The sequence below is a fragment of the Puntigrus tetrazona genome, chromosome 19 (genome assembly GCF_018831695.1).
Source record: "Puntigrus tetrazona isolate hp1 chromosome 19, ASM1883169v1, whole genome shotgun sequence".
Taxonomy (NCBI): domain Eukaryota; kingdom Metazoa; phylum Chordata; class Actinopteri; order Cypriniformes; family Cyprinidae; genus Puntigrus; species Puntigrus tetrazona.
The window spans coordinates 3,776,250-3,801,370 of NC_056717.1; the positions used below are offsets into that span (position 1 = coordinate 3,776,250).

A 25,121-nucleotide genomic window follows, 5' to 3' on the forward strand; every position below is an offset into this window, starting at 1 on the left:
ATTTACAAAAGTCTGGAACGCAAGATAACAAGAAGAGACATGATATGCCAGCACTAAATGCTAGAATTAGGACGTGGACTAATTGGGGAGTTGAACAATGAGGATGAAGTACACTCAATGCTACCTTTCAAAGATGCGCGAGCGCTCTCTGACAGCATGTCGAAGGAGAAAAAGTGACCTGTGATGCGCTGTCATGCCTCCCGCGGGGGAATGCTAATTGCGTGTGCATGGACGGGACTTTTGGTATTGTGGGTCTGACATGAGAAACGGACGTCCGTTCAATAAACCGCGTGTTTTAATGCAACAGTGGTTTTGCATCAGTACAGAATCATTCACAATATCCCACTCGAACCCAAAAAGCAGACAGTTTTAGGTACATTTTTGATCAGTGGTTTTTATAAAGGACTAAAAATTGCCGCACAAATTTGTAGTAGCGCTTGTAACAATCCTCGAACAAAGATAAAGCTAAATAAAAGTGTGGTTTAGCCTCTGCCCAGCCTGTTCTCGTGTCTCTGCTATTTTAGTTCTGGCACTGAAACAGAGCAATCTGTCTGACCAGCGTTTATTTTGGCACGGCGCGCCGTAGTGAAGACAATGAGGGGTTTAAATGCGATGCACGTGTTTCTTTCCTCCCTCTTGTTTTATCCTAGAATTCAAGCAAATATTTGGATCTGTCGAGGAGTTTCTTGCTCATCAAAGCTGGAAAGAAAATAAGAAGGCTTTACAGTGCTTGAGCGTAAAAAAAATGTGAGTTAACGCTGAAGGGGAAACTGGATGGAAGTAGTATTTTTGGAGGATGGACTGCACGGTGCTGTATGTACACACCACCGAGGTCAGGCTTGGTGCTTTCTGAGTAGCCTGTCTGTGTGAGGAACACAGCATTGCTTTCAAGCCTTCACCACAAGGTGGCGATGTCCTCGTCTGCAAAAGCAAGCTCTTATAGGTTCATTCATTACAGTAGTTAGATTGCTCCTCTGTTAAATACTGTTTGTTTCCGTCAGTGCTGCCAATATTAACTGGGATTGGTTTTACTTTTTATTATTTAAATAGGCTATACATATACACACTCATATCTCTCATATATGTATATGTATATGTATACATATGTGTGTGTTAAGGAGGAACTATGCTAGCTGTATTTCAGCCAGGAGAAATATAGTGAATTCATTCAAAATAATTCAGCATTTGTATTAATTAAGCAATAAAAGGAGGCATTAAATTGATCAAATAGGACAATAAAGACTCTTCTGTTCTATTACGTATTCTATATTCCATTTCGAATATATGCTGTTCATTTGAACTTGAACACATCAAAGAATACTGGAAAAAGTATCAGGATTTACACAAACGATATTGATGGGCATAGACATTGGCAAAATAAATACAAATAATAAATAAGTAAAACATACTGACCCTAAAACTTTGAATGGTAGAAAAGAAACCGGCTTCTATAGACGATTAGTAGATTTGTTCATATTTTTCATATCAAACAAGATAATAAGGTTTCTAATAGTCATGATATAAATAGTTGTAAAGCAGCTTTATAGGAAATTTTTAATTTAAGTGCTATCAAACAATTAACTTCGATTAATTGCTTCCAAAATTTTGTGTGTATATTTATTATTATTATATCTATATATAAATACAAACACATGTTTATTTAAAAAAAATATTTAATCATTTGACAGCACTGCATTGTTTTCTTATGCATTGGTTACATCCATTAAAGCCTTTTTAAAAATTAGAAGTATTATTTTAAAACAATGCCTCCTCCTCTACCTCCAAAAAGCTACAGCGTGACTCATGGCAGAAAACAACCTACATAACTTGGCTTTTGGGCCATCTTTATTTTACCCAGCAACTGTGTTTAATGAGGAAGTTCTAAAAAAAAAAAAAGAAAAAAAGAAGTGTCCTAAAAAGCCCAGCAAAAGAGCGAGAGATCTTGCAAGCGCAGCAAGCGGTGCGTGTGAAAGACAGTGGGGAGCTCACTTTCACCGCTCCCTTCCATAAATCACATCTCTGCCTCGCTGCATCCCAGAGTGCATCAGTCATACGGCTCCGGTTCCCCGGGGGCCGCCCTCTTGGAGCTCCTGCGTTCCTGGCCAGCGCCGCGGGTATCACCTCTCCACCATCTGCCCCTCACACCTGCACCCTCATTGATCTCCTGGCCCGCGCGCTACATCAAACGCACACCGGAGGCTTCCTGTGAGGCACGGCCAGTCATCTGGCTGAGGAGCAGGGTGTGAAGTTATGCCTCTTTCTGTATATTCATGAGGCGGTGCAGTCAGTGTTTATTTTCCCGCAGCACACCACACCCCCGGCTTTCAGGTTCAATTTGAGGAGTGGCGGTAGCTTGACAGGTCTGCCAAAAAAAATTACCCCGCCGTTTTCCAATTTCTAAATACGAGCTTTGAGAAATGAATCGTCTTCCTGACAGCTAGCCTACTGGTCCGGCTAAAGCCAACGCTGGCAGAAAGTGAGATTTTACTGGCTGGGTGAACTAAGCTCCTTCTGAGTGACAGGTCGAGACCTGCGTCCGTCCTGCTGTCCATTTTCCTTTCTTTTATGTCAGTCTGATGCAACACGGCATCTGAATGACCTTAAAGAGGTCGATCTTTGACCTCCAGAGTTATTTACCGATAGAGATGGACGAATTTTTCACCTGGCCCTTGCTACTCAGACTTGACGCGCACGCGTAGGTTGCCAGATTAATTACAGAAAGTTGTATTTCCCTCTCAGACCCCTTTCGTTTGCCAGCTTCCACGACTGAAATGAAACACGCTGTGTTTCGAGTCACCTGGCAACCCGGGGGTTCCGAAACACGATTGGGGGAACTGACAGTGGGCGGGTCCTCAACCAACATTTTCATCAAAGGAGAATAAGTGACTGTAGCATTATTTTTCAGATAAACAAGCATGCTAACTTAGCATGTTTCTTAGATATCTGAACACATATGGCATTTTTGATGATGAATGCCTTTTTCGCTCTTCGTTTAGGGGTAAAAAGATTTAGTTGAATGTGTGGATACACTTCTCTATTAACCGTTAAGGGTAACTGTTTTAACTAAGGATGTCTATTTTGAAGTAATTTTGCACCCAGCAGACAAATTTGTCACATGGTATGAGGAAAAGTACTTAGGTGAAACTATTATGAACAATTTCTTGAATATGCCTATACGATCTTGGGGCTACATGCCAGGACGTTTTTACTAGATGAGTCTATATTTGGCACACGAGTACAGTCAGCATATCAGCGGTATTTATGCAAACATAAATATATAAACGAACCTTGTTGCTTGTTAGCATACTAGAATATTAGCCATTTATTAGCGTTAATATTAACGCCTTATCTCTAATTCTACCCGATGCCTAAACGTAAAAACTACCTTACTAAGTATTAATAAGTTATATTAATAAGTCTTTACATGCTCGCATTGAATTCGGTGCGTTTACCGACCGGTGCCATTTCCAAGCAATTCCGGCTGTTACAAAGCGGATCCTACGGTAAATTCGTTTAGCTGAGCGAGCAACGGCGACGCACGCCACTAATAAAAGCAAGAACTTTCTGTCGGGTTGAAGATTTTAACCGCAGCTGCGCGCACACACACACACACACACACACACACACACACACACACACACACACACAAACAAACGAGTCTAAATATGGGACAATTTGTTTGTCGCCGCACCTCCACACCCCGATGGAAGCCCCCTGAGATTGGCATAATGAAAAGCAATGTCTCCCACTTAACACCGGGATCCAGGCGCTCTCTCTGATAGAGGCCGGGGCTGTTTATTAAATGATGGAATTTGGCTGTTTCTTCCGCAGAATGTTATCAGCCGGAGAACAATCGTGCCCATGGTCGCACCCTCACTGGCTCGCCCGGCTGCTCATTAGCCACAGCATATTTAATCCAGAAGTTTCTTATCAAACGTGACACCTGCATCTCCGAATGGCACTTTCCCTGTTCATTGGCATGTATTTGGGTGAGTAGACTCCAAGGTGCTTTGTGGAGATTAAGAGAGGAAGAGAGAGAGAGAAAGTGAGCGAGAGAGTGAATGAACGCTTATTTTATCATTTAGCGGGTCTGGACCGTATCCAAGCAGTTTTTGTCTTGTTGTTGTAATTAGAAAGCCTTTTAAGCGATAACAGCTGCTGCTGAATATGAATATGGATAGAACCACATCAATTCTGCCTGAGATAGACCCCGCTTCCCATCCTCCCTCCCCCTCGCTTACTGTTTTTCATACTGCGGTGATCTTAATAAAGACGGAGGAAAGTGTAGCTAGCCGCTCGACTCGGTTATTTTAGCATTTCTGATTGAAGTCTTTCTCGACGGTCTCTCTGCGTTACATGTGAAGCATTCAAATCACAGACTCGCTGACAGGCAGCAGCTCATTTCCATATCCCGATGTGTAATTAAGCTTTGTGACAGCTCTTTAATAGCCGCGCTTCACGCCGCCGGTGACGTGCCGTTGAATCGAGATGCACATGTGCGTGCTCGAAAAGTAGAAAATAACGATAAAACCGACGAACGTCAACGTGAGCGTGAACGCGAAGCTTTTTAAACGAATGTGCAAACATATAAGGGGGAGGTGGGGCGTGTAAACGATAACAAAAAGGAAATAAGTAAATGAAAACATCACCAAAAAAGGTAAACGCAAAAGCAAATCTAAAGGGAAAAGTCAACATAAATGTAAAAATCAACAAAGCAGGTAAACGGATCCGTGTAAAACTGATTATGCAAATGTATGCAAATATGCATAGGCAAAGATGAACATTTACAAAGTGGTTAAATGAAACGGTTTATAAATAAATGCAAATGTAAAGGTGGATGTTACTAAGACGAATAAACGTAGAAGTCAGCTAACTTAATGGCAAATGTCGAGTAAACAAAGGAAAATGTTACAATTAAAAATCGCTGATAGTAAATCAATGTAAAAGGTAAAACTCCAAACAGTTAATGAACGTACATGTGAACAGAACAGGCTAAATCTAAGCAAGGTAAATATAAAGGTAAACGAAGTGATGTTGCAAGCTAGTTTTCCGTTGCCAAATCTGTGTGATCGTGTTAAATGCTCATCGATGGCCTTCTCTTTCTCAGGAGTTGTTAGACGCACAACAGGACACGGATTACGGTTGATGACTGGCATGCTATGCAAATTTCTCCCATGCAGTCGATGGTCACTGAGCTCACTCGGGGGAAGATTTCTTCCTCCGGCTGACCCTGTAGAGTCGGGCCGGTGAGACACTTTGATCTGTGACTGAAAAACAACTACTGCTTCTATAAAAAAACATCTCAGAAGGAAATGTTTTACTTTTATCTTGGGGTATTCAGTATTGTGGCTTGGGACCCTCTGCTTTTTTCCAGGTAATGGGATAGAGCAGGAGAGAGGGTGGGAGGGACGGAAGGAGGGAGAGATTGGGAGAAAGGGAGGAGAGATACCCCTCAAGCGAGCGCCTCAGTGGGAAGAGGATTATGTGCTTCTGCTTTTCTACCTTCTAGCAAAACTCCCGATTGGTTTCAGGAAAACTCAATTAAACTTTGTCTCCGTCGACTTCGTCTTCGGTGAGAATCAAACCGAAATTTCTCTGACGTAACGCTGTAACCCTGCACCGAGACGGGTAGATGCAAGATCGCTGCTTCAGATCACCAGAGAAGAACTCTCCAAAAATGTCATTACCAAAAATCCTCGTTTGTCTTTTTCTTGTTACATTTTTCCACCATCGTTATGACTACATGATGCAAAAACATGATGCATTTTGTCAAAAATGTGCATCTTTATTGGATTTTTTAAATCTTTTAATCAGTCTGTTTCACACTAGATAAATCACAAATACATAAAATCATTATACTGAGCACCTTAAGGACATAAATTGGAAAATAAACTGAAAAAAACATAAAAACCGCAATTTCATAAAACATGCAAAAATATAAAAGATTTCAATTTTTTTTTATGTTTGCATTTTACCATTTTGTACATTTGGCCTATTAAAAGAAATACTTGTTTTAATTATTTCTTGAAAAAAAGCCAACTGAATTCAAATGATGTAATTTATTAGTATGGATTCCTGTGTGTGGTTTGTATGTGTGTACAGAGAAGTGTGTGTGTGTGTACAGAGAAGTGTGTGTGTGTGTGTGTGTGTGTGTGTGTGTGTGTGTAGCTGCTAAGGTTGTTGCTACTCATTGATAAATATTCAAGTAATGATCTGTAACACCTCCCCTAAAAATGTGCATTTATATGAAAAAAAAAAAAAATGTTATTTACTTTTAAAGGGTTAAAATGGTAGTTGTGATCGGGATTGATATCCTGAAAATATGATAAGCAGAAAACAATATTGTTATATAATATTTAGGGCTGTTTTTGCCACTGACATTTTTACCCTTAAAGGACTTGCTACCTGTGTAACTTTATTAAATTAAATAGGATTTATTAAATCAAGGGTTCAGGAAGCGGTATTGTGAAAATCTTAAACAATTCACAGTGTCCACATCTCCATAAAAGGACAAAAAAATAATAATTAAAAACACCTTCAACTTTCTCACATTACTTACATATCATTCTGTTCTTCATCTAAAGCTGTTGCATATATAACTACAAGTTCTTGAATATGCTGCATGGAGTATCTTTTTAAAGAAGAGTAAAGAGAAAAATAATGCATACCTGGTTCATTTTGAACTAACAACTAATTCAATAAACATGAAAAGATATTAAAACTTGATCTGTAAGGTTTACTGAACCATCATTTAAGGTGGACTCATTTTCTAGGTGGAGGAACTTCAAAACGCTCATAACAAACACACATTTAACAGCATTACAAATGTTCCTCGTAGCTTTCTGGCTACTATCACAGGAAACTACGAGCGATAAGCCGACGACCATCACTTCCTCTTTCTGCGGTGTGCCAGGACTTTTTTTTTTCTTTCGGCTGACCCCAGATTCACCTTAACAGAGCTGCTCCTTCCCATCTCAGACAGCCATAAGCCTGTCAGATATCAGTCCATCAAGAAATGAGACAGAGGGGGAGAGAGAGAGAGACAGCCAGCATGAAATATGAAGGGAGGAGAGCGAAAATCGAGGGAGGGGGGGGGGGGTGATAAATCAAAAGATGAGGTCTACATCGTCTAATGACCAGAATAAACCTCTTTCCTGTTCAGTGGCAGAGCTCAGAGTCTCTGCAGTCCTTAAGCCGTGTCCCTCCTGATCCAGACATCCACTGCCATCAAACCAGGATTTATGACGCATCACAACCCCATGACAACATCCAGCAGCTTCATAATCTCATATTTTTTTCTGCCCGTGCCTGACATTTCCAGCCTCGACATTCACTCAAGATAAGCCAAAAGCCCTCTGACAGGATAGAGAGCACATATAAAACACACGCTTAAGAATTTTACTGCCCCCTTCGCGGGAACTCATCAGTTCATGAGCCGTGTGCCGAATGCAATCGACGCGACGTTTCGTATCAGACAACTCAACAACCTGTAATAGAAAACACCGGACCGGAAGCGTAGCCTCTCGCGGGGACCCGTTCAACCAAAGTAAGGGCCCGGCCATGGCGACGCCAAACCTTCTCAAAGCTGTCGTGTTTACAGCTTTGACAAGGATTCTTTGTCGTTATTATCACAGTAAACTTTCTGGAATCAATGAACGAATGGTAGGGACGTTCGCTTAAATGGACGGTTGACCCCAAAAAATGATAATGCTGTTGTTAATTGCTCACCCTCGTGTCGTTCCAAGACCTTCGTTCATCTTCATTTCTGATAGACAGCAATGCAACTCACACGTTTGAGGCCCAAAACGGTATTAAAGGCGTCACATCAACCGTCCTAACTACCTTACCTTACTTTTCATGTCTTAAACATACACAGCGCTGAAGAAAAACTGCTGTGACGTGATGGTGTCTCCTGCCATCAGGTCCTAAAGTCTGGCCAAGCGAGACTAGGGCTGAGCGGACAATATCAGTTAATAGTTTTAAGTCGAATTCTGGTCTCTGTTGTTCATTTTAACCTTTAATATAATTTGAAAAGTTCACCCTTACATCTAATCTAGTACAAGGATCCTGGCGTGCTGTCGTGGAGGAGAGCCCAGAGATATGACTTGGAGTGAAGGAGGGATGCCGGAAACCTGTTGTAGGACAGGGATTTTGTGGCAGTTAGGACGATTAACTAAATGAGTTTCACTTGTGCCAAACGGATTGATCATCTGATCGCGCTCCTCCTGAACCTTGTTAATAACCAACACACACACACAACAAAAGCGATATCAAATCAGAATCCTAATGACTGTTGCCAAACTTTTGACCCGTCTCGTATCGACGGCTATTGCTACAGACGTGCCAGTGCTACTTCTGGCTGGGTCACAAATAGGTGAACACATGCTATGATCTTCGCACGCTATAAAGCCTCGCTCGCCGGGAAAGCTAACTCCGCAATCTGCTCGAGTACAGTAAGCCGAGAGTTTGCGAGATATCCTGCAGCCCCGGCCTAATCGATCCCGACCCCTTTCAGTTCCTTAATAACTTCTCCGTTGAAAGCCCTTCAGTTCATCAGCGTTGTCTTTTAATTAAACGCAATCGCTGGCGCTGGCGGAGCGGAGCCTCCTCCGGGGGGCGGTGCTGTTTGAATACACTGATAATAGAATTTGACATTGCTGGAGATGTTCAACCATTATTCTATTTCTCTGTGTTCTCAGATAAGTGCGATAAAGGCCTTTAAGTCTTTCGTTTCCTCAAGTCTTTTTTTCAGAATGGAGAAGGGATTGTTCTCTGTTGAACTTACACATGTACTGTAAGTAGATTAATCAATTAAGCCCCTGCAGATAATAAAAAACTGGAGCACTTTAGCGGAAATATCACTTTTAGTGAAGGAGAGCGAGCGCCAGCAACAAAGAGTTATCTTTCTGCTCTTTAAACATTGAGCATTTGTTCGTGGAATGGTAAGTTATTACCGCTCACTTTTTCTTCTTTGGGTTAAAAACGGGGCCATGGCTTTATCTCAGAAAAGGGCACGTGGTTTTTTTAGATTCACTGTACATGTTTAAGACCCCATGAAATCGAAATTAAGAGTTGAGCTGTGGCTTTCAGTCCACGAGCGTTAAAGCTTCGAGGACATCTGAATATGATAGTGCAGGAGCTTTTAAACTTTTCGATGCCACAGACGTTCAAATGTGACGATGAGGGACACCCTTCTAAAAATAAAATCCAGATAAATGTACTGTTCAAAGGTCTGGGGTTACAAGATTAGTTTTCGTTCTGTTATGCTCAATGTTTTATATTTGAATATGTTTAAAACGTGTGGGGGGTGCGGGTTTCAGTAAGTCAGAAGTCATATATGAATGAATTAATTTTTTATTTTATGTATGGAATTTTTATATGGAATTTTTTTGGTTTGTTTTTTAAAGCGTTGACATTTTTTCAAGATATTTGATAGATAGAAATGTAAAAAAATAGCCATGATTTTAATGGTAAAAATGTAAAGAATTCTATAGTAAAAACATGTTAAATCATTAATGGTAAATTCCTGTAAACCGTAAACTTTCATTCCCAGAATTCACTGCACTGCATTACAAAAATGTAATTTGATGTTTTTTGTTTTTTTTTAAATAAGTATGTTTATTCTTAGTTTTGTCTTCTCAGATATGTTTATCAGGGTTGTATGTTACATCTAATGTTGTTAAGTTAATGTTTATAACATATTTGAGTTTAATGAGTCTCACCATGATGGCTCTTTCTATATATGTTACTATTTAAAAGCTGGGCTTTGGTTTTTCATGTGATTTTCTCATCACCACCTACATCAGTGTATTTCAAAGGTACAAAACAGATTCCAGTACTTCAATAGGTTAGTATATGAACAATATATTAGTTAATCAAATTACGGTATTTTACTGTAATTTAACTTAAAACCGTTAAACATAAAATGTTACAGTATTTTTTTATGGTCGAATTCCGGCAACCACAGCTGCCATACATATTTGTTTTTACAGTGAGTATTATTTGAAATATTAAAGCTTTTACATTGTGTAACATCCAGCCAGCAGAGGAGCCCTCCCGAGTACTGACCAGAGCCGCGCCCTCTGCTGCTACTTCCGGTTAGGGCTATTTAACCGTAGAGCACCAGGTGCTCTACACGAAGTATTGCCAGCCTGTCTGCCTTACCAGCGCTTACCATTGTTCTACTGACTACTATTGGTTATGACCTTTGCTTGCTTCACCGACTCACGACTTCACGGATCATCCTTGTTTGTTACGGTAACCGATTACTACTGAACTTTGATATTGACCATTGCCTCCATTCGACTTTGCCCACGGATTTCCCTTTGTGTATGTTTGCCTTCCGGACTGATATTACTGTTGCCAACCCTTGCTTGTTTTTGACCATCCTCATCTGTGTGTGTGTTTCCAATAAACATCCGCACATGGAATCGCAATCGGCTTCCGCCTCCTCCTTACAGAATACTTCGCCAGACCAGACTCCAGCGGAGGTGACACACATGCAAAAATTGTTGGCATACCAGGAGGAGCTATTGAAAGGTTACCAGTCCCGATTGGATCAACTGCAGTCGGTGAACGAACACCTCACCCGGTACATTCAGGATCTACCCCCTACTACGTTTTCTACAGTAAACCTTGCCTTACCCGAAAAGTTTGACGGTTCTGCTGAACGGTGCAAGGGTTTCATTCGCCAGGTCAGGCTGTATTTGGAGTTTCAGCAGGGTAGATTCAACAATGAAGAAGTCAAGTGTGCATTTATTATGACGCTACTGACGGGAAGAGCGATCGACTGGGCGACTGCAGTTTGGGATACAGATCCCCACATCAAGACATCTGCTAACTATTTCTTACAGATGCTAAGAGAGGTGTTTGAATATCCTGCAGGGGGCAAGGATATCTCAACCCAGTTAATGGATCTGTCCCAGGGTAAACGCACAGCCGCTGATTATGCTATTGAGTTCAGGACGCTCGCTGCTCAAAGCGGCTGGAATGATGTCGCACTCAAGGCGACTTTCAAACGGAGTCTCACGGCAGATTTACAGACGGAATTGGCGTGTAGAGGTGAGGATTTATCTTTTTCCGATCTCGTCAATTTAACAATCCGTATTGATAATCTTAAGCGCCAGGCACCGCAACGTAAAGCGCCGTCTATGGTCACGAACCAGGAAAAGAATCAAATACGACACGAGTTAATGGAGAAACCGGAACCCATGCAAGTAAACTCCCAACGTGTCTCTATGGAAGAACGCTAACGCCGCGTCGTCTTCAACTATGCTTTTACTGTGGAGAAGGGAAACATTATCAGGTTGACTGTCCTCGCAGACCCACCACTACAAACCGGGTAAATATGAATCATTTTCACGTACTCAGCAACAAGGCTCTCATGTTACCTATCATGCTCGGTCTAAACAATGTAAAGGTTATGTTGACAGCAATGGTTGACTCGGGCGCGGCCTTGAACATCATCAGTCGTGAGGTAGTCGCCAAATATCACATTCCTTCTCAACCTTGTGAATCTGTTTTAAGGATCAAGACCATTAATGACGAGGACATCGGAGGAGGCATTTCTCACAGAACCAAGTCTCTTACTCTCCAGGTTGGCATGTTCCACAAAGAAACCATTACGTTCTATATTGTTGATTCATCCAAGTATGAAGCAATCCTCGGTTCCCCTGGCTTTCGGTACACGACCCAACTATATCCTGGGGTAGAGGTGAGTTAACGCAATGGTCTCACATGTGTATTAACAGATGCTTCGCTGTATCTCCAAGGAACTGCCTCACTACCAGTATAGAGAGTCCGGAAAATCAGAGGAGAATCAAGATACCAGCATGCTACAGGCAACTGTCAGAGGTGTTTAGCAAATCACGGGCAACAGAATTACCACCTCACCGACCATGGGACTGTGCGATTGACCTCCTACCTAACGCCATGCCACCCAAAAGTAAGGTATACCCATTGTCATTAACTGAAAGCCAGGCTATGGAGGAATATATTAATGAGGCTCTTAGCTTTGGGTTCATTAGACCCTCCACATCACCTGCAGCAGCGGGATTCTTCTTTGTAGGAAAGAAGGATGGAGGCCTGCGCCCATGCATCGATTATCGAGGCCTAAATAACGTCACTGTCAAGTTTCGATATCCCCTACCTTTAGTTCCATCAGCTCTTGAACAACCCATGAGGCAAGGATGTATACTAAGTTAGACCTCCGGAGTGCCTATAACCTGATAAGGATCAAGGAGGGAGACGAGTGGAAGACTGCTTTCATGACGACTAGAGGGCACTCACGAATATCTTGTTATGCCGTATGGGCTAGCTAATGCTCCGCTGTATTCCAGTCCTTCATCAATGAAATCTTCAAGGACATCCTAAACAAATACGTGGTGGCTTATATTGACGACATCCTCATTTACTCAAAGAATGAGGCAGATCACATTGACATGTCAAGGAGGTTCTATCCAGGTTACTGAAGCACAGATTGTATGTTAAGGAGGAGAAATGTGAGTTTCATGTGTCACAAACTCTGTTTCTAGGTTACGAAATCAGCCACCAGGGAGTGAGGATGGACGATGACAAGGTTAAAGCAGTTACGGAGTGGCCTCAACCCACTACGATCAAGGAGCTCCAACGGTTTCTAGGGTTTGCAAATTTCTACCGACGCTTTATCCGGAACTATAGCACTGTTGCTGCACCACTAACCTCTCTCTTAAAGGGAAAGCCGTCCAAATTGAGATGGAATGAGGGAGCAATTAGGGCGTTCTCCAACCTTAAGGAACGTTTCACCACAGCCCCTATTCTCAAACATCCTGATCCTGAGCTACCGTTTATCGTGGAAGTGGATGCATCGGACTCATGGAATTGGAGCTGTTCTCTCCCCCAGCGTCACGGTCAACCAGGAAACTTTACCCATGTGCTTACTTTTCCAGGAAACTGACAGCAGCTGAGAGAAATTATGACGTGGGAAACAAGGAGCTATTATCCATGAAAGCGGCCATTGAGGAGTGGAGACACTGGCTGGAAGGAGCAGTGCACCCGCTCCAAGTCATCACGGACCACAAGAACCTGGAGTATATCAAGGGAGCTAAAAGACTGAACCCCAGACAGGCAAGATGGTCACTATTTTTTACTCGTTTTCAATTCACTGTCACCTATCGTCCAGGTTCCAAGAACAGTAAGGCTGACGCACTGTCACGAAGATATGACGCGCACCTCAGAAGGAGGGAATCCGATAATATTCTGCCACCCACGGTGATCCTGGCTCCAGTGTCCTGGGATATAATGGAGGAGCTGCAGAGGGAATTACAACATGAACCAGCACCCCCTCAATGTCCTCCTGGTAAACATTACGTACCATCAACAATACGCCAACGCATCCTCCAATGGGTACACACTTCACTAAGTTCAGGTCATCCAGGCATCAACAGAACACTACAGTTAGTGAAGAACGCCTTTTGGTGGCCGTCAATATCTCGGGATGTGACGAACTATGTCAAGGCATGCCAGGTATGTGCACAATGCAAGACCCCCAGAGAATTGCCTGCCGGTTTGCTCAAGCCTCTGCCCATCCCTCAGCGACCATGGTCTAATCTATCCATTGACTTTGTCACAGATTTACCATTGTCTAACGGTTTCACATCATTTTAGTCATTATTGATAGATTTTCTAAGTCATGTCGATTAGTTCCCATGAAGAACCTCCCCACCGCCATGGAAACTGCCCTCGCCTGTTCGAGCACGTCTTCAGAATCTACGGATTACCCGAGGACATAGTGAGTGATAGAGGTACTCAATTTACTTCCCAAGTATGGAGGGCCTTCTGTAAACAGCTCGACATTAATGTGAGCCTTACCTCAGGTTACCACCCACAGGCTAATGGACAGGTCGAGAGACTTAATCAGGAGATCGGGAGGTACCTGCGGACCTATTGCCACAGAGAACAACACAGATGGTCAGAGTTTTTACCATGGGCCGAGTATGCTCAAAACTCACTAGTCAAATTGGCTACTGGTATGACCCCATTCCAATGTGTCCTCGGGTATCAGCCGCCCATGTTCCCGTGGTCAGGAGAACCATCCAATGTCCCAGCCGTTGATGATTGGATTCGTTGAGAGGGTGTGGGATAGTGCTCATGTGAGACTACAAAGAGCGATCAGGTATCAAGAGACCCAAGCTAACATTTTAGACGCCCACATCCCCATATCAACCTGGACAAAGGGTCTGGCTCTCGATAACATCAAGATGCGGCTGCCCAGTAAGAAGCTAAGCCCAAGGTATGTAGGACCATTCAAGATAATAAAACAAGTAAATGATGTCACATATCAACTGGAGCTGCCTACTAATTATCGTATATCTCCATCCTTTCATGTATCCCTCCTCAAACCGGTCCACCCGAGAGCTGACCCTGGCCATGAAGCCCCAGAACCACCGCCGCCACTTGAGATTGACGGGAATCCCGCATATCAAGTGAGCGAACTACTGGACTCGCGAGACGAGGGGGTCGGCTCCAGTACCTGGTGGACTGGGAGGGTTATGGACCAGAGGAGAGATCCTGGGTAGCCGCTCAGGACATTTTGGATCCATCCCTTATTGAGGAGTTCCACAGAGCCAGACCCGATCGTCCAGCACCACGACCCGGGACGCCACGCATCCAACCACGAGATTCTGCCCAGGACCAACCACGGCCACGAGAACAACCTCGAGACCAACCACGAGATTCTGCCCAGAACCAACCACGACCACGGGGCGCCCACGAATCCAACCACGAGATTCTGCCCAGGACCAACCACGGCCGAAAAGCTCCAGGAGTCGCTCCTAGAGGGGGGAGTTCTGTAACATCCAGCCAGCAGAGGGAGCCCTCTCCCGAGTACTGACCCGAGCCGCGCCCTCTGCTGCTACTTCCGGGTTAGGGCTATTTAACCGTAGAGCACCAGGTGCTCTACGCGGGCATTGCCAGCCTGTCTGCCTTACTGCCGCTTTACCATTGTTCTACTGACTACTATTGGTTATGACCTTTTGCTTGCTTCACCGACTCACGACTTCACGGATCATCCTTGTTTGTTACGGTAACTGATTACTACTGAACTTTGATATTGACCATTGCCTCCATTCGACTTTGCCCACGGATTTCCCTTTGTGTATGTTTGCCTTCCGGACTGATATTACTGTTGCCAACCCTTGCTTGTTTTTGACCATCCTCATCTGTGTGTGTGTTTCCAATAAACATCCGCACATGGAATCGCAATCGCTTCCGCCTCCTCCTTACATTGTCACACAACTGTCACAATTTTTCAATTTAATATGTCCTTGCTGCATAAAAGTACACTTATCTTACTGACATCAAACTTTTGAAAAGCAGTGTATGATTACCTTATTTTGAGCTGTATTTTTTCATCATACAATAAAATAGTTAGATATTTAAGCATGACTTCCAACCGGTCGTGAGAAAGCACAATAAAACAAAGATAAAATTCCGTTTCCTATTGTGTGAATCAGTACCTTTCAAGCACAATTTCGGTCAATAAACACAGAATCAAGCAGCTAAACACGGTTCGCATTCATCGAAGTCTCTACAGATGGACATCCTTCAGTCGTGTTTGTCCAGCCTTTCTGAAGCACAGAAGACATCTGTCAGCCCAAATAATAACCTCTCACCTTTGCTGTACACGGCGCAGTTGCTCTTTCCGTCCTCCGCGCTGACCCACATCATGTCCATCAGCCAGCGAGGACCTCCGTTCAGCCCCAGCGAAACCTGCCACACAAAACACACACCTCAGTGTGGTCCAGAACATCTGACCCACCGCAAAACATACCAGTATCCGGGGTCTAAGTGAACTTGAGCCATCAATGTGTGTGTGTGTGTGTGTGTGTGTGTGTGTGTGTGTGCGCGCGGGTGCCACACCCCGTCCCGTTCGCCCTCTGAAAGGCTCATTGTTTAGAGAGCCTCCGAATGTTTCACCTGATCCGATCTCATCCTCTGGGAGCTCTGGGATCCAGAAGAAGCGGATGCTGAGCACTGATCTTTAGTCACATTGTGCCCTCTATCACAGCATCACAGCCTCCTCACACCCACACACGGGGAATTTAAAGAGCTGGCACGGCTTTCAAAAGGATTTGATTTCATAAGTGAAAACAGAATTGCCGAATTAAATAGATATTTCTGGGGGGGAAAAAGCACGCTATCTGTAATGTTGCTAAATATAGCCTTAAAAAAGAAGAGCACTTAATTGTACCGAATGTGCACTAGTAGTGTACTTCGAATCTGTATATTTATTAAAAACTAAATAAGTAAACGCATAAATACAAACTGTGCTTGATAATATAAAGTTGAGTAGACTTCAAGAGAGTTCACGATTGTTTCTTAACATGCTATTTTGAAGTACATTTTAAATCATGTTTTAATAATCTTTTGTTTTGTAAATTGGATGGATTCATTATTAGGATGGAATTACACAGTAAAAGTTTTTACAAATTAATTTTGTTAAATAATAATAATAATAAAACAAACTTTAAATGTTACAGTATTTATAAACAAGAAAGTGTGAATGCAAGCCAGAAAATGCAACATTGCGTGTTTTTGCAATATTTTAATGTTAAAATGACACTATTTTTTTTAGAAAGATGAATACGTGACAATTTTCGATTTATTAGTTTGTTATAAATGCTTGTCTGTGCATTCAATAGCTACATTTAAACCACGTTTTAAAAACAATAGAATTACGCAAAGTTGTACTATTTGTTTATGCAATTAACAAAAATGTAAACTACGATACTTTAAAGCTATATTAATTGAAACTGTAATATAGTCAATCAAACGTTGTATTAAACGTTAGGTGTATTATTTCTGTAACAGGCGGTCAGGGCGGTCTGGGACTGACCGGTCTACAGGAAGGTGATATGATTCAGCAGAAATGCAGATTTGGCCCGAGAGAGCCTTCAGAGATAACCCTCTCAGAGTCTGGAGAGCACAGGGATATGTCCGGATCCCTGCAGGTGAAGCACAGATCGTATCCACTTCACCTCTGGCCTGTTCATCAAATTAACACAGACGTTTATTCTACACTAAACCCAAAGAAATCTTCACCGGAAACAATCATTTCCACAGAGAAAGTGCTAGTAAACGTCACAGATAATTACAAAAACACAGCAAATAACGCGCTGAATTAAACTTCACATTTCTCCATAATCATTTACGCAAGTTTGATTGATTGAACAATTACACCGAAATCTTGTTTGGTTGCAGATTTTGTTATGATAAATCTAATCAAAGTTTAAAAAATGTTGAGATTTCTTCTGAAATTCTAAAGAAGATCCTTCCTTTCCTTCCTTTCCTTTCTTCCAGACTTTCCTTCTTTCCTGACTTTCTTCATTCCTTAATTTCTTTCCTTCCTTTCCTTTATTCCTTACTTCCTTCTTGCCTCCCTTCCTGACTTTCTTCATTCCTTCCTTCCTTCCTTCCTTCCTTTCCTTGCTTCCTTATTTCCTTCCAACCTTCTTTCATTCTTTCCTCCCTCTGACTTCCTTCCTTTCCTTTCTATCCTCCCTTCCTGACTTTCTCCTTTCCTTTCCTTTCCTTTCCTTTCCTTTCCTTTCCTTTCCTTTCCTTCCCTTCCCTTCCCTTCCCTTTCCTTTCTTCCTTCCTTCCTTTCTTCCAAAAGTAATAATGACAGTGAAATTCAGCTTGACTGTGTACTTCAAACACGTTCTTGATCTCACAGCGATTAACTGATCGGTGTGATCAGAAATCAATCAGGTTAAAGAAAAAAGTTGGTAACACTTTGCAGTTTTAATGCAATAATTATGCCTTATATATTAAATAATTAATTATTTGACCTTATGAATAACTGTATCATTTATACTGCATAGAATGATCGATGCATTAAAACACACATCAAACAAACATGATGTCTTCTAGGGTTTTATTTTTGCAGTAAATGCTGGTCGCTCACCAGGCAGCAAGTCGAGCAACTCAAATCTCTCACATCTGATGAAAAGCTCTTTTCATATCTTTAATTGTTTTCTGAAGATGAACAAATTCTAATGCGTTTAGAAGGACGGACAGCATCCTCCGTCTCTTTAAGTTTGAGCGACAGTAACAGCGAGGGCTGCCTCGTCTCACAAACATCAGTAACCCAACAAGCGTGGCGTATACCCTCCACGTGTACTCACTTACAGTACGTCTGGTGTCTGTTTTTAAAGCCTCACCTTCAGAACGGTTTGGGTGGATCTGACTGTGTGGGAATACTTCACGAAAAAGACAGAGTCTACACAGCACTCCACTCTCCTTGAGTCATTTCTTTCTCTTTCTGCCTGTCTCTCTCTCTCTCTCTCTCCGCTGAATCCTCTTTCTCCTTATCAGGCCGGCACAGGCCTCCATCGGCCTCTCCCCGCTCTGACAGGAGCAACAACAATGGGCCTGCGATACCAGTCCGCTTCACAGGGTAAACCTGCCACGGGCACAGATTACCCGTGACACACACACTCGCGCTCGCTCTCGTACACTCCAAAACACAACACCGCCTTCTCCAAGGCCTCCCAACACACAAATGGACACAAAAAGCGTTCAAACGATTTCACTTCTGTCCCTCGCTCTGCTCTCAATCGGTCCGTACGGTCTCTATGCCTTGCATTAAAACTGAGTACAAAATAAAACATTATGTTGACCTAAATCCCAATGGGAAACACGCTCTTAGATACCGGAGAAGAGCGTTTTTTGTCTACACGGAACCTTTAACAACCTGTTCCACAAAAGCTTCTTTGTGGTGAAAGAAGGTTCTTCAGATTATAAGAGATGGTTCTTTAAGGGAGCTTTGACCGTATGCTTCTTATATGGCAACGCTGTGAAAAACTAAGAGTGTACTCATGTTAAGTCACGTCATAATGATTGTGTTTAGAAATTAACAAATGATTCTGAATTCTTTTTTATCAATCAGAGATAATCATATCTTATTTTTCTGTTCATTTTCGTCGCAAGTGTCGAAATAGTGTCAGAAAAGGCAACCGGACTTGGTGCACCCTCATAACACATAAATGAACCCACCTTGTCACTTCCTCCCGTGGTCACCTCGATCTTCCCAGGGAAAGGTCCCCACGTGGTGCCCAGAAGAAGTGCCTGACAAGAACAAATCCTTCTCTCTCCTCCTTCGCCAACCATTTTCAGCTCCCCTTAGAAAACAAACAAATACGTTATAACCCCGACATTATCTTTAAAATACTTTTTTGATGTTAATGCAAAGTGTTTTTTATGCAAGTGTAATGCATATTACACTTTTTATTACTTTTCAGAAGAGTCTCTAAGGTTCTCCAAGGTTGCTTTTGGTTTGATAAAAATAAAGTAAAAACAGATATATTTTGAAATATTATTGCAATTTAAAATAAGCAATGTCTATTTGAAAATATAGTAAAATGTAATTTATTTCTGTGATCAAAGCTGAACTTCAGTCTTCAGTGTCACATTATATATATTATATATATGACACATTTTAATTGGTTAACTATGGATGGATGGATGGATGGATGGATGGATGGATGGATGGATTTTGTTATAATTCTTTTATTGTATTTCATTAGTATTAGTTAGCTATTCTTTTTAGTTTTTTTAATAACCCAACTGCAACTGCACTGTTTCCCCAAAATGTAGTTCTTATTCTTATATACTCTTATATTACTCTTATAATTCTATACACATATATCTTCTTCTTTCATATTGTGTATTATGTCGTATCTATATTGTATGTGCATATCAATTCCGGGGAAAGCCCACCTGGGCTGGCCTGGGGTTTAGTGTCTTTCTCAAGGACTCAGTGCTGAAAGTTCATGTGCTTTAACCCTACATCTACACAGTCACCAGCTGAGATCTTCAACCAAAACACCACAGCCCTCCATGAGCAGACAAAGCCCCAGTGTGAGCGTCTCCCTCCATTAGAAATCATACACCCATCCGCCGGACCCTCTCCCGGGTGACCCTGCCTGTCTCTTTGATTAGGCTTTCGCTCACTGCTTTGACAGGGCTTCAGATAAGGTGGATTAAGCCTCTTTCTGCTGGAAGTTTTGATGTGAACAGTGCAGAAGCGTGTTAAATTATCCAGTTTCAGGAGGAGATGCGAAATGCCGGCAGATGGATTGATAAATAAAGAGAATCTTGAGGCAGTGCTTTCAGGAGATCAGGGTTAAGCCTTTACACCCATCCCCTCTCTGGATTAATAGATGTCTTCAACCGCAGAAGGGCACTAATGTGGGGCGTGATTCAGAACTATTTTAGATATAAATATATATTTAGACACTTACGGATTTTTGCACACTACTTTACAAATGGTGCTAAATTTTTCTCGCTTTAGAACAATTGAAGGAAAATCGAAATAGGTAAATATGTCTTTGTAGTTGTCTGTAAATTAATTTATGCATAAACAAACTAACAAAAAAGAAATAAAATATACAATTAACTTAAAAAAAGTGAAAAGGAAAATAACAACTTAAATTTCAGTCAGTTTTATGGTTATTTTATCTATTCCCTTTTACTGTATGTAAAAGAGCAGCATGAACATTCTTTAAAATATCTACAACATAAAGAAAGTCATGTAGATTTATGAAATAAATTAAAAGGTTCCTTTTAAATCCGAGACCACAATTTAATTTAATTTAATTTAATTTAATTTAATTTAATTTAATTTAATTTAATTTAATTTAATTTAATTTAATTTAATTCTGCAGTCTTGTGGATTACCAGGGACGCATATTGCCCCTTATTTGAAAAGTTTTTGAAAAATGTATCTTTATGAAATATATTACTTGTGCAACGTAAAACAATATATTTTGATGAAACAATTTGACTCCCATTTAATTCCACTCTATGGATAAAACACAATGGGAACCAAAACTGTCAAGATACCAACATTAAAGTTGATAAAATTTATTCATCAAAAGTTATATTATTTGAGACAATATGAGAGTGAGCAAATTATGACAGAATTTTCTTATGTATATCCATCTTCCTGATGGATGGTGTGGTGAAGTATCATCATTTTGATGTGAACCAAAAAGGAAAGTTGTTTTAGAGGCGGAGCAAGTTATTGCATTCTGACAATAGATCCCAAAGCGTTAAAGATCGCTCGCAATGACAACTTCAGTGTGCATATTAAGAAGTGTTCGTGATTTAAAACCAAGAACAGACTTGTAATTTACAATCCAATCAGCGCTCGAGAAAACCCGTGTTAAAGGCTACTTCAGCGGAGAGGATTTTTCTTTCCAAATATTTCCTTATTTTTTGTTCCGTTCCACTTCAATGCCTCAAATGAACATTATGAACTACATTTCATCTCCAAAAACGTAGTCACACTCCAAAGCGCTTCAGAACGCAGGAGCACTAAAATAAACAAAAGTCATTATCAGAAAAAAGACTGAGGGAACAGCTCCACTGTTCTTCTACGTCAGAGCCAAAGTGAAGTAATCAAAAGCAGCGTCTGCCACAGAGAAACCAGCCTTTTCTGCACCTCTCTCCTTCCACACTGTCCCTCTCTTCCATCTCTCTCTCTCTCTCTCAGTGGTCTAATCTGTGAGGGACTTAAAGGGACCTTATCTCCAGGCTCTCCTGCTTCATTTCATGCTTGATTTACTTTAATTTGTCTGATAGGGCAGCAGGATTTGGAGACGGCCCATCTTTGGCTTGGGTGACGAGTGAAAAAAAAAAAGGCACTCTGATATTTCTCTGGCACATTGTCGCGGGTTTTTGACTTCTCTCCTCTCTCTCTCTCTCTGCCGCGAGTTCCTGGAGAGAGAGAGACGGGAGAAGGGCGAGAGAGAATGAGAGAGATCTCAGCGCGGTGCAGCAGGCTGTTCGAGTGTGCTCGGAGTCGAGCAGCCAGGGAAGAAAGGGATTGTGGGAGTGTGGCGCGATCGTGCGATGTAGTCTTTCGCCGGCTGAGATGTCGGAGGCAGGGAGCACTGCGTGGATGAGCGGGGCTCAAACGCAGCGACTGCCCCGGACGCGCGACACACACACTTTATTCAAGAGCGCTGCTCTCCTCCGTTTGAGATGTGACGGGTATCGTTTTACGAAACGCGAGCCGAACAAACATCTGCGTCAGTTCGGGGGTTTTAAAGTGCGACGTTGTATTTTAAAATAGTCGTTTACACAATGTCCTTTCATGAGTGTGGCCAATAAGTTCAGAACATAAGACGTAAAATAGCATGAGATAGATGCGTGTGTGTGTGTGTGTGCTGGTTTTTGTGGTTTACAGGGACACATATTTGTTTAATGACATGGTTATGACTGAGGTATTACAATTTGAAAGTGGTTTATGAGGACAGCGGTATCCTCTTAATTCAAAAGGCTTACAAAACACATTAGAATGGGTTTTTTTAACTAAAAATGCTGAAAATTTCATGTAGGTGTAGGGCAATCGAAAATATGGTTTGTACAGTATAAAAACCATTATGCCTATAATAAAACACAAATACCAATATGTGTGTGTGAGTAAATACCGCATAACTTTGTTCATGGATTATTTGCAATCAATAAATTGCACTGTGCTCTTTAATCCATATTATTTGACCAATAAAGTAAATGGCAAGTTCAACGATAAATGTAGTTATTGTTATAAAGTTATGTGCAAATATTCTGCAAATCTCTCCAATATCACAGCACTAATCAGTCATCATATCAAACCCCATTAACAATTTTGTCAAGATGAACTGAAAATATAATAGTTTTAAAGAATAAATCCGTTCCGCTTGCAATTCATGAACGCGACCAAAAAGACTAGCACATAATTTTAAAAAACACCGTGTACCAAAAATCTAGTGTACACATCTTTTTTGAGAAAAAAATTTAAATGCATACTACAGTGCATACTATTTGGCCAATAGATGAACGTGTAAATCGATAAATGTGGCTAACGTTAAACGTATCAATAAATATGGGCGTTATGGCATGCTTTTCGTAACGGACGACACGAGCGTGCGCGATCCCGCTAATATCTGCATGAATATGATTCAGATTTCAGCCAAACATCTATGCATTCATCGTATTAAGCCCCATTCAAAGGTGTCTATCCGACTCTCTTCCCCGTCGAGGCGCGGTTTCGACTTCCTCTCGCGCGCGTTCCGGGTTAAAGCGATTTTCTCTCCGGGCTCTCTCTTTTTATTTTTTTTTTCAGACGGAATAAAACTGAGGAATAAATTCATCTCCCGGCGGTGAAGGGCAGAGGGCTTCGCGCCGACAGTCTCCGTATTTGAAACTCGCGAAATCCACCTCCTCCCCTCCCAAAAAAAGCAGCTCCGAACCGGAGAGAGCATTGAAATTCCCCTCGCGGCGCTGCGCGGGATTTGCTAAACGGCGGGGTGTGTGTGCGCGCGGCTGATAAACGGAGTGATGATCCAGCAACACGTCTTTATCCTCGCGCTCCGCTTTAATTAACGCCGGCTTGTTTGTTGAAAAGATGATTAATATGCCAGTGAAAATGGCCTAATTGAATACCGCAACAACCCACACAATCAGGGAGGAACACGCTGTTTTGTTTTGTGTAGATTAGCCCTTTTATCAATGTCATTATTTATATTATTATTATTATTACGTGGTATTTTAATTCGTCTGACAGCCCCCTCCTCCGCGGCCCTCCTGCAGGCGGTGAATGAGACCGCATTGTGTCCGTCTGAGGAGGGTCAAGAGGAGCGAGACTGCTTTTGTCACGCAAGTCACAGATCTACCGGCTCGGGACGGGTTCTGAACCCAGTGTTGTCCAACGGGGAGGAAGTTTACGGAAAGGTCGCGTGTAACTTCTAAGTGAGTTATTTATGCGTGTCTGTTTTGGGGTTATCTCCCAAAAACGAGCAACTGATCTTATCCTACGAGTAAACCAATGTTGCGACATTAATATCAGTCCGATTTCAGCCAAACAGGCTTCGTCATTTTTTAGGTTAGCCCACAACGAACTGTGACAATATACGTAATAATGGTTCGACACATTATTCACGCAGAAACTTGTTCTGCTTGGATTTCATGAATGTGGCCAAAAGAGGAACATGATTAAAAGAGACAATAAGAACAATCCTACGAGTGAACTGATGAACGACAAAAGTATTGTAGGGCAGGGCTTAATCCTAAACAGGCTGTGGATTGGATGGAAGGAGATCTGACTGTAAACTTGCGGCCAGTGGACCTTTTTCACATTTCCGGGTTTCTCGGCGGCGGACGTCGTCATGAAGAGCGGTGAATGGGAGAGTATCGCAAATATATTTTGGCGTTCCCTTTTGCTCGAACAGCTAAAGAAAAACTTTCCGATAGTGTTTTCATGACTTTTATTGAAATGAAAACAGTCAGAAGAGAGAACGATGTCAAATTTACTGTCTTGCCTTAGAAACACCCTCACATTAGCGTAAAATAATCGTAAATACATATATATTCATGATTTGTTCCCACAATTTTTTGTTCTTTTGTCAAATTAACTTATAATTAATGTTGATGATTAAGGTGACGTAAGATATTGTTTCTAAACCTAATCATTTGTTTTATATTAATGCATATTTTTAGTTTCGATGAAACTTTTTTTAAGCTAAGCCTTGGTTGGTTGGTTTGTTTGGTTTTTACAGAGCGCATAAGAAAAATGAACAGTAACACAATGCTAAAATATGACTATTTAAAATAAGTCTATTTTCTTATTGTAAACAACTCTTTTAGCTCAATGGTTTTAATTAAAAATTCATGAAGCATGTATATTATAAATAAGTACCGGGTAATAATTAACGATATCTCTTTAATATAGGGTTGGGGATTAGTTTAGGGTTAGTTGGTTATGCATCATTTGCTATGTGTTAAATGTTTTGAGTGTTCATGACAGGAGCAGAAAAGGTGAGTCGTTGTATCACTTTATTCTCATGCTAACATGCATAATGTAGACATCTGTGGCTGGTCTTCAAACATTATGAGCGCATTACTGCGATCAACGCTTGTTTGAGCTGCCACGTGTGCTTATAACACGTATCAGTTGTTTTGCGCAGACGAGAACATCTGCCGAACCTGAAAACAAAGAGACCAGTGAGATAATGAACTCCCTCGGTCTGATTCGGTTCATTTCCCATGATGCTCTCTGTCTGAATGTCAGAAGTCTAGAAATCGGTCTCTCTGAGCGC

The 25,121-nt window shown here is 41.6% G+C and overlaps 1 protein-coding gene across 2 annotated transcripts in view; it reads right to left on the reverse strand.

The window, feature by feature from the left end:
- The window catches only part of zfpm2b (zinc finger protein, FOG family member 2b), a 49,320-nt gene that overhangs the window by 6,713 nt on the left and 17,486 nt on the right, over positions 1-25,121 (reverse strand). For both annotated transcript variants that reach the window (XM_043218503.1, XM_043218502.1), the window contains exons 4-5: positions 19,036-19,160; positions 15,651-15,747 (exon numbers count right to left, since the gene is read on the reverse strand). In XM_043218503.1, the coding sequence (XP_043074438.1) occupies positions 15,651-15,747; positions 19,036-19,160 (222 nt within the window). The remainder of the gene's footprint in view (positions 1-15,650; positions 15,748-19,035; positions 19,161-25,121) is intronic.